Source organism: Asterias amurensis, chromosome 12 (assembly GCF_032118995.1).
Source record: "Asterias amurensis chromosome 12, ASM3211899v1".
NCBI lineage: Eukaryota > Metazoa > Echinodermata > Asteroidea > Forcipulatida > Asteriidae > Asterias > Asterias amurensis.
Genome location: NC_092659.1, coordinates 19143925 through 19162074, shown reverse-complemented (window position 1 = coordinate 19162074; position 18150 = coordinate 19143925). Strand labels below are relative to the sequence as shown.

The 18150-nt window shown below is 37.6% G+C and overlaps 1 protein-coding gene across 1 annotated transcript in view; it reads left to right on the top strand.

Moving 5' to 3' along the window:
- Positions 1-18150, top strand: part of LOC139944886 (uncharacterized) — a 68132-nt gene that overhangs the window by 13621 nt on the left and 36361 nt on the right. Inside the window, exon 4 of the mRNA XM_071942039.1 lies at positions 8404-8567. Coding sequence (XP_071798140.1) covers positions 8404-8567 — 164 coding nt within the window. The remainder of the gene's footprint in view (positions 1-8403; positions 8568-18150) is intronic.

Here is an 18150-nt window from a genome sequence, read left to right as displayed (position 1 = left end):
CTTTCTCAAAGGTTGCTGTTGCTACACACGCTGACATTTACAATTGTCAAGTTAAGAGAGAAAACGAGAGAAAAGAAAACAGAAAGACTGATGAAAAACCTAACACCATGAAAGTAATTGATCAAATCAATACATAGCAACGGTTTTAATCAAATCCACGAACGGCACGGAGGGTGTTGGAGGATGAATTGCCGAGCTAAGTTGGGATTTTCTCTCGTCTCGTTAACCATGCAGCTGCAAGTTTCTACAAATTGGATGCATTCTATTCGTCTCTTTTCTGGCGGAAAATGCAATGGAAATTTCACCTTTTTTTATATCTCTTTGGTGTTTAACAATTGGGCCATAGTACGTGGAGGTATTTCTTAGTTTTAGTCGGTTTGTGTTTGTTTGATACCGACCCCTGTTTTGGCGATGATTTTTTTTTGTGAATTCTTGTGGTATTACTTGAATTCTTTGGATTGAAATGAAGATGTGGTTTTAATAGATGTTAAATTTTCATCAGGGATAAAGAATTGTTTTTGGTTTTACCCTTGCACCAATGTGTGTTCGCACTGTATACTCAGTGCTTTACCGCGTTCTGTAATAAAAATCACAGGCATATTTTTGCTTGGTTGGATTCGAATCCACAACCTGTGCAATTCTAGAGCAGTGTGTGGCTTAGTATTATTATGCTTCATCCTCTATGGTATTATGTTGTAGTGTTTTGTTAAACCGCTTTGAGGGTTTATTATAATAATTGCCTCTTTCTCCTCGGGCGGGATTCTCCTCACGTTGCTTGCCTCGAATTAGGGAGGAAAAGCCACAAGACTACAGGGGCAGGGATTGTCGCTCAAATTATTGTCCTGGACCAGAAGTTATTTTACAAGACCAGAATCTAAATGTGTTGAACAAGTGTTAAGAGAAGATTGATCTCATTTGTCTTATGTGAATGTACTTCTAGATACTCAACAGAATTGAAAGATATTTGACAGATTTCCACAAAGAGGTGTTATGAATCAATCTTAAAGGAACACGTTGCCTTGGAACGGTCAAGTTGGTCTTTGGAAAGCGTTTGTAACCATTTTTTATGAAATGCATATTGGTAGAAAGATGTTGTAAAAGTAGAATACAATGATCCACACAAATATGCCTCGAAATTGCATGGTTTTCCTTTTACCTTGTGAACTAACATGGTCGGCCATTTGTGGCAGTCAAATTTAAAGCACAAGACCACCGGACTTGTCCAGTCTTGAGTTAACTGGCCCAATGCTAAATCTCTGGCCTTAGGCCTGCAGTCCAGTGTTAATTTCAAGCCCTGTGTAAAACGCTTTGTATCGGGCCATTATGCACACAATTTAAGCCAATACGCTGTCAAAAATGTTGATCACACTTTTTATTAAAAACCCACATTTTTTTCTTTCTTGCAATTGTTTTGCATTTTTTTCTTGCAGATTGTTAAATCTCTGGAAGGTTCTTTCTTTGTATGCAATTAACTGGAGTAGATGATTTGGAACATAGTTTAAAACATCTATTCTTGATCAGTTGATTTGAAATGTATAAAAAACATTTTCTTCTGCAATTTTATTTTCCCCATTCTCATTCTCAAAAGTTGCGAGGAACGTGAGTTTGACTTTACACTCCCTCAAGCTAGCATGAAGAACCTCCAAATCAATAATTCCTCTGTAAAAGCTGTCTTCATTTCCTCTTCTTCTATTCGACAATAAAGTAGTCACTTCCTGAGTTGTTTTTGTGATTTTGATACATGCCAGGAACAATCGGATGTCATGGAGTGAATCATCTCGTGTTAGACACGATCGATTCAATTCTAGCAAGATGATACTCGTAAAGACTCCGCTCCACTTCTTAAGAATAACATTTGCACGCTCCCCGAACATCTTGAATGCATCCGATGCTATCAAATATCATCTTTTGTTATTAAGTCCATCTGGATTTATGATTGACATGCCCTTTAGGAAGAAAGAACAAAAATTAATATCAATTCAGAGAGGTTGTCTTGAAAGACTGTCTTGAGACGCTGTGTGCTAATAAGTCCAATATTCAAACAAATTATGTTGAGATGAACTTGTTTTGTCAATTACAATAAATAGGTCGAGAGTGTTGAACCCTGTTTGGAATTTTGTGCCTTGAGGAAATGGAGAATGAGAAGGGAGATGGAAAAGGAATTTCAATTTTGAGAGGGTTGGGTCTTTTTCATAAAGTCAATGGGAAACTTCTGAAGGGGCAACAGTGGCTGGCCTTTGTTTAATTTCAGGCCTTTCCAGTGGGGATAGGGATTTTGGACATAGCATATACTAAAGTTTGGGATAAATGAAAGTGAAGGAGTTACAGTTATTATGGTGCGTTTCATAAACTCGGAAGTAAAAACATGCCATAACGGGATTTTATAGGGCATAATACCATAAAAGGGTCTTTGTAGCTATACATGTTGCGGGGCACAATTGGCACAAAAACAAATATCTAACTTTCAATTCCCCTTCAGTGTTTTGATTAACTTCAAAACTAAGGTCTGAAACTTTTTGTTCATCTTCTGTACTGTTAGAGGAAAATTGGTTCTTTCAGCAGCTTCAAAGTGGAATCAAAGTGTCTTGCACAATCTGATAACAATTTCCAGCCGCTAAAGCTTGCGCCAAGGGTGGCTGTATCGTACACTGATTGCATTCGACTTGCTCTCCTCTCCCCTGACTACTTGTCGTTATCTATTTTTTCATATTTTAAATTTTCTCATCCCTTGATTTTCCAATCAAGATGGGTCACCTTTGATACAAAGGAATGTCATCCAATAATGCACAACACGATACCCCCTTTCAAATGTTCTTATTGCCACTTCATATTTCGCGACCTTAAAAACCTAAGAGAACAAAAAAGAGCAACTCCTCAAGAAATGTTTGAACCAAGACTTTGTAGCTCACACTTGGAGCATGTACTTGAGACTTGCAGACGTCATCAGATGATGGCTTTTGTTCCTTTTGTACCTTTACCTTTTTTCTCTTCTTTGATTGCCATGGCAACCAGTGACACTACAAACAGAAATTCGCACCATACAAATCAATACTTCACACAATGTTATGTGCCAATGTTTAAAACTAAGTGCCCTTTATTTTAAAAAGGAACTCATTAAAGAAAAACTGTGGATGTCTGACTCTCTCTCAAAGTGTGTGCGAAGTTTTACTCCAAGTACTAACAAAGAAGCAGTATTCTCTAGATTTTAATAACCTGCGTTCGAGTCTCATGTTTTAAGATTTGACAACGTGGATAATGTTATTAAGCTCAATGGGCCATCAAAGGTAGGAGCATACTTTGGTACTGGTAATAATCCCCCCCCCCCGAAAAAAATATAAAAACAAGAAAGAAAAAAAGTTAAAAAAATATATAAAAAAAAGTGTATTTTTATTTGAAGGTGTCCTTGCTATAAAGATAGTAAACATCCAGCAATACTATTTGAAATGCCCCTGTTGATTAGGAGTAGATGAAAGTAAAGTCAAAGTTGGTTTCAGAGATTCAAATTTCAGTGGTGTCCATTTGTGAATGCTGCAGCCAGTGTTTGGCATTCTTGATGAAATTAATTACTTGATACCATGATAGTTTTCTTAATAAGTAGTCAATGTATTATGCTTTTAGTTTCAAAAGTGACTTTTGTTATTTTCTTGAGAATAAATCAGCATTTTTTTGACAAAACTAGTCTACAATCCTACCATAAGAGAATTATCTAAACGAGGTTCTGTCCAGTTTCTTCTGTGAGTGCTAATTCTTGGCACTCTTGTCAAATGCAATCTCGACAACCGATTGCAATTACTCTAAGTACACAATTCTCTTCTAAAAAAAGGTTCTACGATTCCTTACCCAGATACCACTGCCACATCGCCAAGTGTAATGTCAAAAAAGTCCATCGCGGCTTTTCCCAGTCGCTGTGTAAACTTTCACACTTGTGAGGGAAACGGGAATGCTGGGATCGTATCGTGTCGTGACTAGAATTTAGAAGCCAATTACACTGAGTCACTTTCTTGTCCGTTGAATCCAAGTGACCAGATTGCGTTGGTGAATTGTTAAACTGCTTGCATCTACTGGCTATTTGATATGCCGTGGCTCCCTCCACCAAGCGCCGTAATGTGTAATCTTATACACGGTACACACTGCAAGAAACTCAAGCAGGCAAATTTACAATTTGAATTTATTTCAGGACGTTCTCTTAGTATTTTTGTTTATGGTGTTGTTCTTGCTCTTCGTGAATGGCGAGCTGTTCAGGAATGTCTACAGGTTGTATTTTGGTGGGGTAATATTATAGTTGTTGATGTTTCATTTTGTTTTGTGGAAGATCATGAAATATGAGAGCAAGGAAAAGACGATCTACATGGAAGGTTGAAAAGAAATCAGAAACTTCGTCACAATATTTTATTTGATTGATTGATTGGTTGTTGGTGATTCATTGATTGATTGATTGGTGATTGATTGATTGACTGGATAATCTATGTGATTGATCAATCTTAATCAGCTCTCGAAATAACCCAAAGCACCTACAACAATTGCCATGGTGCTGGGTGCCCTGCTTATGCTGTTGCGCCCTTTGTAAAGTACCAATACAAATACATTTTAGAAGTGTCCCTTACCAGAGAAAAATTGCTGTGCCCCTCCAAGAACGAAAATCAAGGCCTGAATAAGGGTTCTCAACAACAGTTTGAAGAATAAGTCTTTTTTTTAGCAGGCATCATTCAGAAACTTACATTAGGAGCTTTGCATATTTTTTATATCCAGCGACAGGCGATTTAAAGAATAAATCTTTTAGAATCTTCTGTCTTGAGATTCCAGCTTTGTATTCTTTCTATATCCAGTGATGAGCGGTGAGCGTTGAGTGTTGAGCGGCTGCGACTCATAGAATCCCAGGATGACGTGCGATTGAGCATTCAGGCGCAACCGTCATACGCATCCATACACAATCAATCCAGTAGCATGAACATTAACATTGATTATACATATATGCACTAGAATCACTCGGCCTGGAATAATAAGCCTATGTTGGAGTTGTTGACTTATGTAATCTACGCTTTAATAATAAATACTATAGGGGTCTCGGCCATGTTCAAAACACATCTTCAACTCTGGCTAAAGGGTCGGCTTGCCTGTGAAGTCTTGAACTGAAAGTCTACACTTTAAAAATATACTTTAAGAAAGACTCTGCTAGGGTGGAAACATCAAGCCATTATCTATTTTTGACACTTTTGGTTGGTGAGCAGTTCTCTAAAAATACTTACGGAGGATGGTAGTGAGCTGAAACCATTAGAAGAAAAAGTTTTTTAGAAGAAAAATAATTGTAACCATGTAATGGCAGGGTACCTTTTGTAATTACCCGTAATAGTAATGACCATACAAACTTATTAGGTGAGAAGCACTCTAGCTGTTGATAATGTATTCAAGACTTTGAGAAACAATTCCCTTCTAAGGATTAAGGTTTTAGAGAAAGGGGTTTAAAACAAATTGAATCTAAGAAATGTTTCATGCATAAAACCTTTCTCTGATTGTGCTTTCCAATTACAGTTTATTCTTCCTACGCGGACATTACTGCTCAAGATATCTAGTGATATCTCAAAAATACTAGCACCTTATGAAATGAAACTTTCATAGGGTAGTTTTGTTGTATACATCAATAATTATATAGGATTAAAACAATCAAACACATCCAAAAACAAAAGGTTAACTTGCAATTAAAAGGAAAATCTCAAGCCTGTGTCTTGTGTTTTTAAACAAGTCGTACAGCAATTGTGTCTTTAAGTGTTGTGCTGTTTCTTCCTACTCCATAGCAATCTAATGTGAAGTGTTTGTATCATCTCCTCTTGGGAAAACAAACCATCTTGTCATTCTCTTCATGAACTGCTCGCTGCATCAACGTCTTCTCATTCAACTGTAGAAACATCAACTCGCTCCTTACAAGAAGTTGTCAAGGACTTTCACTTCAAAGTTTATTCCCGAGGTGTCTCAGAACGAAGAGTTTGATTCTTGGAAAATTTGAATGGAGAGTGCAATGAGACACCATCTGTAAATACAGATTTGTTTGGGTGATGATTAACAAAAGTAATTTATCTCGAGAAAGCACTTTCTTCAAAAACTTTTCCCCAAGCATCAGTTCAGAACAACGAGTGTGATTCTTTAAAAATGGTTAGGGAGAGCGCACTCAGAGATCACCCTTTATTTTTTGATGATTTGCAAAAGTAATTTCTCTCAAAAACCTTTAGCTTTCCTCTACTACCAAATCCACAGCTTCTCCCTAAATCCTTAAAAAGTGTTTTGACATGAAATAGGGTTATGACATCAGAATAATTAAACTTACATCATGGTCATGTTCTTGCGATTGAACAATCATGTTAATGACATCCTGGTCATAGATGTTGGTTTTGAAAGAAAATCTCTCCTCAGTTTCTTTCCTTTATCTACAAGTACTAAACACCTATAAATGAATGAAGTACCGTGATCAGATTTCTTTCTTGTGAATCATAGCCTCTTCCGTTCATGTACGTGCAAAGGAGGAGTCTTAAATCCTCAGACTTTAACCCAAGACTTAGATCATGAATGTAACAAAACCTACAGGGACACAATCTAAACTGTCTCCACAGTTGCAAAGCTCGGACTATACTGTCTTTTGTTCAGAGCACGATTTGATTTAAAGGAACAATTCAAGAAAGATGGATCATTTGTCTTCAGTCGTCATTCTTTGTATTGTCCTTATACACCTGGGTGGATGTGTAATAACCTAACCAGAGGACACAAAGAGCTAAGATGGATCCTAAGTGTGTATCATCAATCTTAGCTAAGCAAAGTGTGATGCTACAATACTATGGTGATATCGACAAGATGAATCTTAGTACTTTGTGAAGGAGGGGTGGGGAGGGGTGGGGAGGGGTGGGGAGGGGTGGGGAGGGGTGGGGAGGGGTGGGGAGGGGTGGGGAGGGGTGGGGAGGGGTGGGGGTCAGGTTTTGCTGGCCACTGCTACAGGAGCAAAGACGAACCAGTGTCCAATATTGTTCTGTGGACCCCTAAGCATGGGAAGAGGAAACCTGGTAGACCGGCACTAACTTACACTGACATTCTCAAAATGGACACAGGACTTGAATCAACAGATTTCAAGTCAGCAATGGGGGACAGGAAGGCTTGGGGAACCATCGTGATTCGAGGACACCACTCGACTTAAGCAAGGGGGTCAGGTTCAGACCAGTTTTGATTTCTTTGAATTATAAGAAAATATAATTAGCTGTTGCAAACGAACCAAAATGACCTATATAATGATATAAATACCCAAAATAGTTAATGGCCTGATATTTTGACCCTAGCAGAGTCCTTCTGGGGGGCTATAAAGAAGAAAACAATTTACATTATGTCATTTGAAATAGGGTCCATTTTTTGCTGATGGACATTTTATGAATCTTGCTATTTATCATACATTCATATCATCGTCCAGTTCCTTAAACATCATCTTAGAAGACACGTATTGAGCGATGTAGGCTACATGTCAAGGTCTACCCTTGTTTCTTTTCATTACTCTAAGTGCTTGGTGTATTATGAGAAAGTGAGCAACACACCCGCACAATAGTTCTCTTTCCTTTAATACAGACAAGCATGTTCTTTCAACACGCTTGCGTCACGTTCTACTGTCGTGCCCAATCTACTGGAAAAACGTAAAATCACAAGGTTTCATCCAAATTGTGTTAAGGAGAAGCCTGACGTTGAATCTTATCCAGAGATAAAAACAGATCAAACTGCGTTTGGGTTGAAATTTGCCCTAACTATTCAATGTCAATTTAGTCAAAAAATCTTGAATCTTGACATGGGATGAACATGCTCAAGGGGCTGTCTTTTCTCTTTGACATTTGAGATGTTTTCTTTCTTAAATGCTCTTTTTTATTCATGTTTTTTGCAAATATCAAGTAGTATGCCCCAGCTAATGGGTATATGAAGTCAATTGCAATTCAAAATGTTGTGGTTTTACTGATTTTAAACTGAGTTTCATACCCTGCCAAAACAAAATTAAAAAGCTGATTTCATCCTGAATAATGTTTTGTTTTTATAGTGGAAACTTCTTTCTCATCATTGGAAAGCAATCACATCTTTTGTAAAACTCCCCTACCATTCTAAACCATACAATGCAAGTTGAATTTGTTTGACATAATTTATTGTTGGGCATAACCCTCCCAAATGCCTCACTTTAGAATCAGGATGAGATTCCACAGTCATAAATAACCCATTTCCCCAAAGTGGGATATTTTCCAATTTCACTTTCTAAATTTCCTCCCACATGTGCGTCTTTTCCTCCGACCAAGATGCCTTGTTTTCCCTTTTCCAATCCCCCGTTCAGAATACTGAGAAGGAGCGCTAGTTTCTTATTTCCCCCTTATGAAATCTCTCCATTGATTCTTGCAGATTTGTACCGGGTGAATCGTTCAGCATGCAGGCGTTTCGTGTCGGCGTAGAGGGATTTGACGCATGCGATGCTTCCTATGGGGAGGCCGTTACACCACAGTCCCAGATGATCCCGTTTGTTGTTGACAACAGTTTTATGACCCCTGGCAGTAACCTCTTCATAGGTAAGTTGTTTTTAAGGATTTTAAATCATAGAATCTAAGATGGATTTTTCCTTAGGCTGTAGCCCCTCCTCCCTTGAAAGTAGGGGCTGCCTCCATACGTCTCTTTAAAGCAACTCTGATGGCAATCAGCTATACTTTGGGGCTTAAACCATAACATACTCAGTAGCTTTTAAAAGACCCCATCACTGTGAAGGAGGGACCTGGGTGTGGGGCTGAGCTCCCCCACCTACATCCTCCCTCATCAGTCTTTTTAAAGCCTAGCTCTGCACATAGGTGCAAATAGCTACACATAACTAGGGCCTTTATTAATAGCTTTGGCTAGAACCAATTACTGAGGAGGAATTACTGGGGGTGTGGGCTGTTCACTCTGGGGGTGTGGGCTGTTCACTCCCCTGACAATGTGTGCTTGGGAGTTGAGAGGCCTGCCTCCAACAACAAAAGATAAATTATTACCTTTTCATTGTGCTTATTAAGTTCACTACACTTTAATCAAATTGAAAAGTATTTGTTTCAGTGACTATTTATGTATTATATCTTTCTCTATCATTTTAAAGTTTATTAATTTTTTGAGGGGGGGGGGTGTGGGTTTGGGAGTAAGGACTGATCTGATTGGTCGAACTTATCCCAAAATGGCTTTGATTGGTTGAAAGTTTATCTGTGGTTGGTCTTTAGTGCATGGCCACATTGTTGAAGAATTTGCTTCATTACAAAGTATAAAATTCATATGTTGTTGTGTGTTGAACAGAACTTTTTCATTGGATTAAGCGGTCTGACCCAAACAATCTAAATGCTAATGTGATGTTCATGAATGAATGAATCAAAAAAAGAAATCTGCAAGGAAGTCTGAAGGGATTCCTTTAAGTCAAAGCCTGATAAATTAAACCAAAGAAATTAAAAGGAATTTTCTTCATTTAACTTGTTTAAATTCAAAGCTTATCACAGAACTATTTGGGTGCACATATATATGTATATATAGAACAATTTGAATTTAGTTTTTCAATCAAAGAGTTATTTTAGAGTAGATTACCATTCAATGAAATTCAGTGTCTTCACAATTTGTGTTGGGGATGAATCCTACCTCAGACCCTGAGCATTGCATGTGGTTGGGTTTTCAGTCCCTACCTGATTATGTGGGTTTTCCCCTGTAGGTTATTCCATCCATTTCTAAAACTCAACATTTCTTTTTCGTCTTCTTTAATTCATACTGTTATTCGCACTTGTTCTCTTGGATATGCAATAATATATCAGAAGTAAAAACGTAGGCGCAGTTGTTTTTGTTCTGTTGACAAATTAATCCGTCCTTTTTATGTTTTCAAAAAAGTAATGTCCTACTGTCTTTCACCAGTTCCAAACAAACTGACGTTTTCATATTAACTCAATTCGTTGCGTAGGATGTTTTTTGCCGACAACGTCATCCTGTTCAGTGATCGTTCTTTTCATCCTCATTCATTCCTTCATTCCAAAACCAAATTAATATTGACTTTTTATAAAATTGACTTCCAGAAAATATTGACTTAACTAAATTAAGCATTGATTTCTCTACTGAAGCTATAGTTGTTCTTACGTACTGAAACTTGATTAACCTTGCGTGACATTCTCTTCAGTTCTTTTGTGAGATTCACCTCTTGTATCAGAGTTCCAGAGGTGAACAAAACTTCAAGATTAATTTGTTGTTCAACCTGATCATTAAAAAAGTTATTCAATATTTATAACGAGGCAATTTGATTACTAGTCCCGTAGCATTGCTTTATGATTTTTGTTTGAAAGCACCTTGTAAGGTGTATTAGGTAACAGTATTTCAATGTGATTTGCAAAGAGGCGGGCTACAAATTTATCGACTTCTTCTTTGGTTGTGACGTTAGGAGAAAACTGCCACAGAAAAGCAAAGGTTTTATGAAATTGAAATTTATGAAATATATATATATCTTGAAATATATTTCCTAGAAAATATGTTGTGTAAATCAAGAGTAAAACTTGCATGTATTCTTCAGATCCTAAGGGGAACAGTTATTTTGGGGTAAAAGCAACTTCCATTTTAAAATATTTTAAAACATTTAAAATTTCAAAGGTATGCTGTCATAGCCAAAAAACAAATTGTATTATTTTTCCTTGTTGCAGAAATAAATCCTATTAAATAATTGCAGTACCTGCGGCTAGATAGGATTGAAACTGCCTCTAGCCACATAGCTTACTCAGTGGTCAATTGGAAAGACATCTGCTCTAGCAATCCAAAGGTCAGGGGTTCAATACTCAGCGGGAGTGATTTGCCTGTGGATCTTTTTCACAGAACTCAAGAAAGTACCAGGTATTAGTGCTGAGCGACTAGTGAAATTTACTAATTGACTAGTTGAGCCTCAGTTAGTCACTACTACAGTGCTTTATACACATCGGTGTAAAGGTCAAAGTAAATTATATTATCTACCCTGATGCAAAAATAGCATTTATTTAAAGTCAAAGCGTTCATAAACAGGAAGATCAAGCTCTTTCTCAAATCGAAAAAAAAGAAGAAGTAGAAGAAACAAACGGCCACAGGGTAATAACTTCTACAAACCTAAAGGTCGCGTCCGTGCTTGAGAAAAAACCCCTACCCATTCGGACAAGCTTAATGTTGTTACTGAGTATACTCCCTGCAGGCACACAACCCCCTCACAAAGAAACGATCAATAAGAAGGTAATAATTGAGAGTCTTGGAGAAGGACATCACACATTGCTCCCCATCATCTTGTCAGTCTCTCTATTTCTTTTCAGTTTCTAGCTTTCTTACTGTGTTCCTTACAAGAAGGTAATAATTGTGAGTCTTGAAGAAGGACATCACACTATTGGTCCCCATCATTTTGTCAGTCTCTCTATTTCTTTTCAGTTTTTAGCTTTCTTACTGTGTTCCTTACAAGAAGGTGATAATTGTGAGTCTTGGAGAAGGACATCACACTATTCTTCCCCATCATCTTGTCTGAAGTCTCTCTCTTTAGGTTTCCAGCTTTCTTCCCGTGTTCCTGACAAGACTCATTGTGTAATTATTCTTGTCTTCAAACTTAACTCTCAATGAAAAAGGAAGACCACATTAAGTCATGTTTCTGTGTGTTGTGTTGTCATTTCTTCTAAGAAGAAAGAGATATTAAATGTGATGAAAAGACGCTTTTGTTTGAGAAAGAGCATAGGCCTACAGGTTTGTTCACTTCAAAATCTCTCTGTAAAATTTTGAGTTATTGATAATAAAACAAATACTTAAAAGTAGCTATGTTAGTCTGTAGTAGTCGCACTTGAAGACTGACTAATTATATAAACAAAACTGCATAAGCTTTTGTAGCAAAAACTATCATCAAATACAATGTCTCAAGAAACTTACAGGAACTTCCCTCTTCTTAGATGTTCAAATGCTTTATTTTTGTAACAACGCTGTGTCTGTATTGGCTTCTTTGGTCATGGCTACAGCTGAATGACTGCGTCATCATGCGTTGAAGTATAGGATACCCTTAACAACACCCTTGGAAACAGCTGAGCCATAGCCAAGCCACCACATTCGATACGGCTCAAGTCTTTCTCCCCGTTCTCTTTCTACAACGTTCCAAACAAAACATACTCCAACTTTTTAATCCCATCAAAGAAAAAAACACCCAAACATTTTAACCTTATAAAAATCACTTCACACTCAGTGTACAGATCCCAGTTGGGATTTACGCACCTCGGCAAAACGGGCTGTGCAAATAACTTGAGAATGGATCAATATTGAATTCCTTTCAACCTGGATTGCAGGCAGGAACTTCCGCCTCTCTCAAGAAACACTTGAATCAAAGTTTCCGACTCTGGAACCAGGGAAGGGTCTTCGCACTTTTATTACAGACATTGTAAGAGATTTGACCTTGTAAGGAGCAGCTTTCTCACTTCAATTCAATTCAATTCGATTCACATATTTGACAAAGTATGCAAAAACCTAAAGGAGAAGAACGGTATAGAAACTATGTTACATATTGAGAAATAAGGAACTTTTGATAAGTTGTTTTGAACCTAGCCACTTCATTCTTCCGTTAAAAAATACCTTTCTTTTCTATATCTTCCTCATATATTCAGATAATGTGTATTTACAAAAAGAAAAACAAACCCAAAAAGAAGAACAACTGACAAAGGATTTCTTTGTGAACACTGGGATGGTGGAGCCACTTGCCTGGCTTAATAATAAGTTTCAGACTTGGGACCAGGGAAGGTCTTTGCACTTTTTTTACAGGCATCTTAAAAGATTTTTCATTGTAGGGGCAGCATCTTGTTAACTTCTGAAGTGACGATTCTTGAGAGTAATTCTGGAGTCTCCCCTTCAGCACCGAGAGACACTTAATCCTTGTAGTAAAATGGCAACCTAGAAACATCTCTTATCAAATTTGAAAACCGGCTCTTTTTTATTTAATTCTGCAATATGAATTTTTATCAGATGTTGTCGAGTTCTTGAAGTAGCGCTCGCTTGGATGCAATTGCTGTTCTAGTTTCTTTTGCCTAAATCTGCGCCAAACACTGGGGGAGGAGGGGGGGGGGGGGGAAATAGTGAAATTATGAATAGTTGGGGGATGGGAGAAAGTAAGATAAAAGTAATATTCAATAATGGTGCAATAAGGCAGGAGCAAAAGTAGCTTAAGGCAATTTAAGGATGAAATTGTTTCATTATTCTGGAATCCCAATCTAACCTGGTCAGTGAGTCTAAGTTGTAGATGGTATTGTTCATGAACTATTTGTTTGAGTTCTGGCTAAAATCTTGCACCCCCCCCCCCCTCCCATCAGATAGCAATTTTCCCAACCATGGAAACCAAATTTTGTAGATTTGTCAAAATTTGAAGAAGTCTTGAACATTGAGTCATAAAGGTGATATGACCCTTTGAGGACAATTCTGTCTTCATATGAACACGTAGCTACACTTGAATAAGATGAAATGACTTGGTTCCTTAAAGATCTTATCATCTGAGCTTCTCAGTCCCTCCAGCGTCTTAGAGCATCTTAAAGGATAAATGCTCAGTTATAATACTTTGGGGTTTCAAGTCACTATGCAAGTATGATAGTAATTTTATCTTATTTGGTATTGTCTTGTCATGATTTCACTGTAAATGTTAGAAAATGCACATCTTCAGATCAATCTTATACAATTATCTTAAAAGCAAAGCATACATTCAATATTTTGGAACTGTTTCATTGTTTTTATCCTATATAAAAATGTGCATTATAACTAGTAACATCTGAAAATTCGCTTTTTGAGGTCATGTTTTGAGATCTTGCCAAAAATCTGGAGCACTTATGTCCATGTAGGAAGAATAATCCCTATGGGGAATACACAATCTGAGAAGCTTATCTTCAGATTCAAATTTTGGGGCATAAAAACTTATCTTGTTACATAACCACTTTACTTTGAAGTGGAGTGTTTCTTAAAATGCTTGAAACTATCAAAAGCTGATGTAGGCTTCTAACCAAATGGCCATTAATTTTGAGAGTGATTATAAACAGATACTTTCCCTTTAAGAACAAGACAAGACAAGACAAGACAAGACAAGACAACAACCATCTTATCAAATTGAGCCTTGAATGACTCATGAAATTTAGAGCGATCAAACTTTGCAATAAATGTCACAGCTATCTCTTTAGCCTTTTTGGTATTTCGAACAATCAAATTTCATTCTAGAATGCGTCCTTTTCATACACACTTTACGTGCCACATTTTTTACACAATCGGAGTCTGCTAGAAGTAATTTTCTCCCGAAACCGTGTCACGGAAGAATAGAATCACGCTGAAAAGATTTCCATAGCGATCTCCATTAAGTCATGGCCGTAAGAATTTCGGAAACATCTCTTCTCCCAAGAGTCGATTGACAGAAAGGAAGAAGTGTTATAATAGCCTCTTAGGCTTGTACCACTACCGTAAAAAGAAACCCCCGTCTCTCCTTCGTCCCTTTCTCCCTGACGTGTATCACATTTATGGATCGTGAAATTCCCCAATGTCTTAGATGGTTAATGGAAACCCACTTGACTCTTATACATGGGAATCAGTTACCCTCTCGGTGGATGTTTCTCCTGTGGGAGAGGTGGAGATGGTACGCCTAGGAACATTTACATACTTGTACAAGCTTGATTTGATTATGTGCATATGATTGAAGTACCGAGGTGGAGAGATGCTGCTGGAATATGTTTGAGTGTTAGTCAGAATCGTCTGCAGAAGATTTAGCTTGTGTGCTACTTACTTGAATTCTTACAACTTAGAAAGATGATATAAATAGAGATTGAAAAGTGCTCCTCTTTTTTTGGTAATCACAAATTCAATTTACTTTCTTTTACAGGCACACCCATTGTAAACATATTCCCCCCTACCATAACATTGTGTAATAATCTTAAAACATTTTTTGAAAAAAGAAAAAAGAAGAAAAGAAAAAAATCTTGCTTGACTCTGAGATTGTATGGATATGAGAAAAATATTCTTGGACAATCAAGGTATAAATCAATGTCTTAACAAGATTTTCAGTTGTATTGAGTGTTTTGTCCAACAATAATGTCCACAGTTCCTTAACTGGACTACCTTCATCTCCATCTCCATATATGAAGATGACTCCGTATTGACTTCTTGCCCTTCTAACAAACCGAGCAGTGAATGTTTTTCTTGAGACGCATCTTGCGTTTCTCCTCCTCGGGGCAAGGTTCGTTCCTTCACACTGGCGTCTTCTATTCACACAGTCCATAGTTGCCTCAAGGCGTTGGGTTGAGTTTCTTGCTGAAACTTAGCATCTTAGAGATAGGTTTAATTGGATGCCGGTGACTGGGCTAGTGGAGCAGGAGCGAGTTGAGTAGAACCGGGCTGTCATAACAGTGAGCTAGAGCCAGTAGGACTTAATTTCATGACACTGCATAATACAGTGGAAGTCAGAGCTTACCGCCCATTGATTCATATGCTGTGAAGTGCAGAATTCTGTGGTAGGCAGAGGCATAAACTTGGGCCCAGATGCCTAGGATGGGTTAACTTTTGAGGACCATTTTTATTCAGGGCAACTCATGGGCAACCACTTCCAGGCAATCTCAACGAAAAAAGGGCATCGATACATTTCAATTTCTTGTGGTTAGTAAAAATGCTAGATTTAAGTTTTTGTATCGGTAAAAAAAATCTGGATAAAAATTTAGTAAGAAAAATGTCTCTTTTGCAACCAAAGTGTTCCTTTTGCATACAGGAGAGTTACCTTCAAGTTGCCAGTAAAAATTGCCGCGTGACAAGGCCAACTTTTTATAGAGCTTCTTTAAAGCACAAAATGTAGCTAAGCACTTCAGAATTATGCTTAACATAATAAGGTTACCAGCCAAAATACTATGTCACATGTACAATTTGTGATTGGTATGCTGCTCATTTCTGTTAAACAGAAAGTTTTAAGCAACTATTTTTGCTTGAGCAGCTGTTTGAAATTGGGCTCGGCTGTTTATAATTGCAATGTGTTACTGTTACAGCACACACACAATATGACAGCTCTATGCGATGCTAGCTTTGTGTGATGCTAGCCTTGTGCGATGCTAGCGCTGTGATTAAGAAATTTACTTTTTACCCGAACCCTCGCGCTAAAATAACAATAATTGTCAAGTGTAGACTGGCCTATTTATAACAAAGGTCACACTGCAAACACAAGCTGGTTGATGCTGCTTTATGTTTTATTGATTCTCTTTATGTAAGGAATCAATTTAACAGATATTTTTAGAAGCCTGACAAAACATTCTTTCAGTGGATTCAGTTTGTTTATTAGATAATCGTCACGGTTTTATTTACATGAATTTTATCTTGTCATACACCTTATTGTAAATAATGGTTTTGAGTATGTGTGTCTCTTTTGATGAGTAAAGAGGTGAATCTGTTCCATGTGAAATGTTGATAACTCTACACACCCTTTAAAAATAACATAACAGTTTCATATCTTTGTGGAATATGTAACCCAGACAATGATCTTGTGAGTTTCTTACTCGCATAGTTCCTTGAGAATGACATTTCAGATGGCATTACTTGATGTCAAATCCTTTACTAGGTCTATCTTGTCTGTAATCCTGTGTCTAATCATTTCATATTTCTTTTGTAAAAGAGTAACTTGTGGATTTCTTACTCACACCGTGCCTTGAGAGTGACATTTCAGACGGCATTACTTATTGTCTGTTTCTTTCCGATGTCTATCTTGTCTGTAATCCTGGCTCTAATAATTTCATATTTTATATCTTTGTAAAATAAGTAACTAGACAATGATCTTGTGGATTTCTTACTCAACCGTTCCTTGAAAATTATATTTCAGATAGCATTACTTTTTGTCCGTTCCTTTCCTAAGTCTGTTATCTTGGCTCTGTTTTTCTCAATCTCACTCGCTGCTGTTCTTTCTCTCAAGTTACAGGGTCCGCTTTCATTTCATTCACCTCCTCAATCCCTCCATCTTATTTTCATCACCTCTTACTAAACATTCCATGTTGTTCCTCGTCCTCTCGCTGCGCTGCATTAATGTACATCCGAATCTATGTATCCACACACTCCATTACAACAAACATTTACTCGGGCTAAATCAAATAGCCAGATTCCTTTAGTTGGCTGGCATTACCTCACCCACTGGGACTCGACACCCCTCTCAAAGTTTTTTTTTTTTTTAAATATTCCGTTAGGATCTATGAGGCAGCCCCGAGGCGATAGAATTTCACAGCTTCTGTATCAGGTAGTTTCTGTATAGGGGGAGCCCTGTAGTTGTTTGCCACAAGATACCGGTTATTTCTCTTAATGAAGTTAGCGTCTCCAGTCAGCGCTTTTAATGGACACGTCTAAACCTTCTGGGACACTCTTAATCCATGGTAGATTGGCAAGTGAGATTCTCTTAACTAGCCTAATTAGATCTTCTGACCGTCTCAGGGGTTGGGTCCCCCGTAGGCTCGTACGTAGACTCAGGGTGTTTGCGCCGACGGATTCCAAACATCGCTTGGCCGCGCCGCAAACTTCTGTCGGCCAATACCGAATAAAAAAGACTTAAATTTGGGGTAACTTGATTTGGTAACATTTATCTTTATACGATTTGCGCGTTGGTGTGTGTAGTCTCTAGAGATACTTATATGGCGTGAAGCCGATAAACAACGATTAAGGCATGTTATTCTTCCGTGGCGCCCAAAAGTATTCCCTCAGCTTTCCTGACAAAACATTGTAACGAAGAACAGGATTATGGAGACGGCGGTAGGCGGTGTTTACATGAAGCGTAGATATTTATGGAAAGCAAATTTGTTCTAAACCTTTCTAGCAATTAGAATGTTTTTGTTGTATCCAGGTGCGAGATTATTGTATCTTTATGACTATGCCTTGATTACCTCGATGTTAAACATCCATCAAATTTAAATTGAGTAATAGGATTATTTTATGACATTTATTAAACTTAATTTTCCTGGAAAGTAAACATCTTCTCTTAACGAGAGTGTTGACTTCAAACATTTCATTTCATGTATTTATTTAATTGTGAAGCCAAGGACCCTTAGTAGAAAAGCAAATTTAATCTTTACAATGGATTCCAATGGAGAGAAGACAAGAAGGAAGTTTCAGTTTTAGATGTGGGAGGAAAACCTCAGA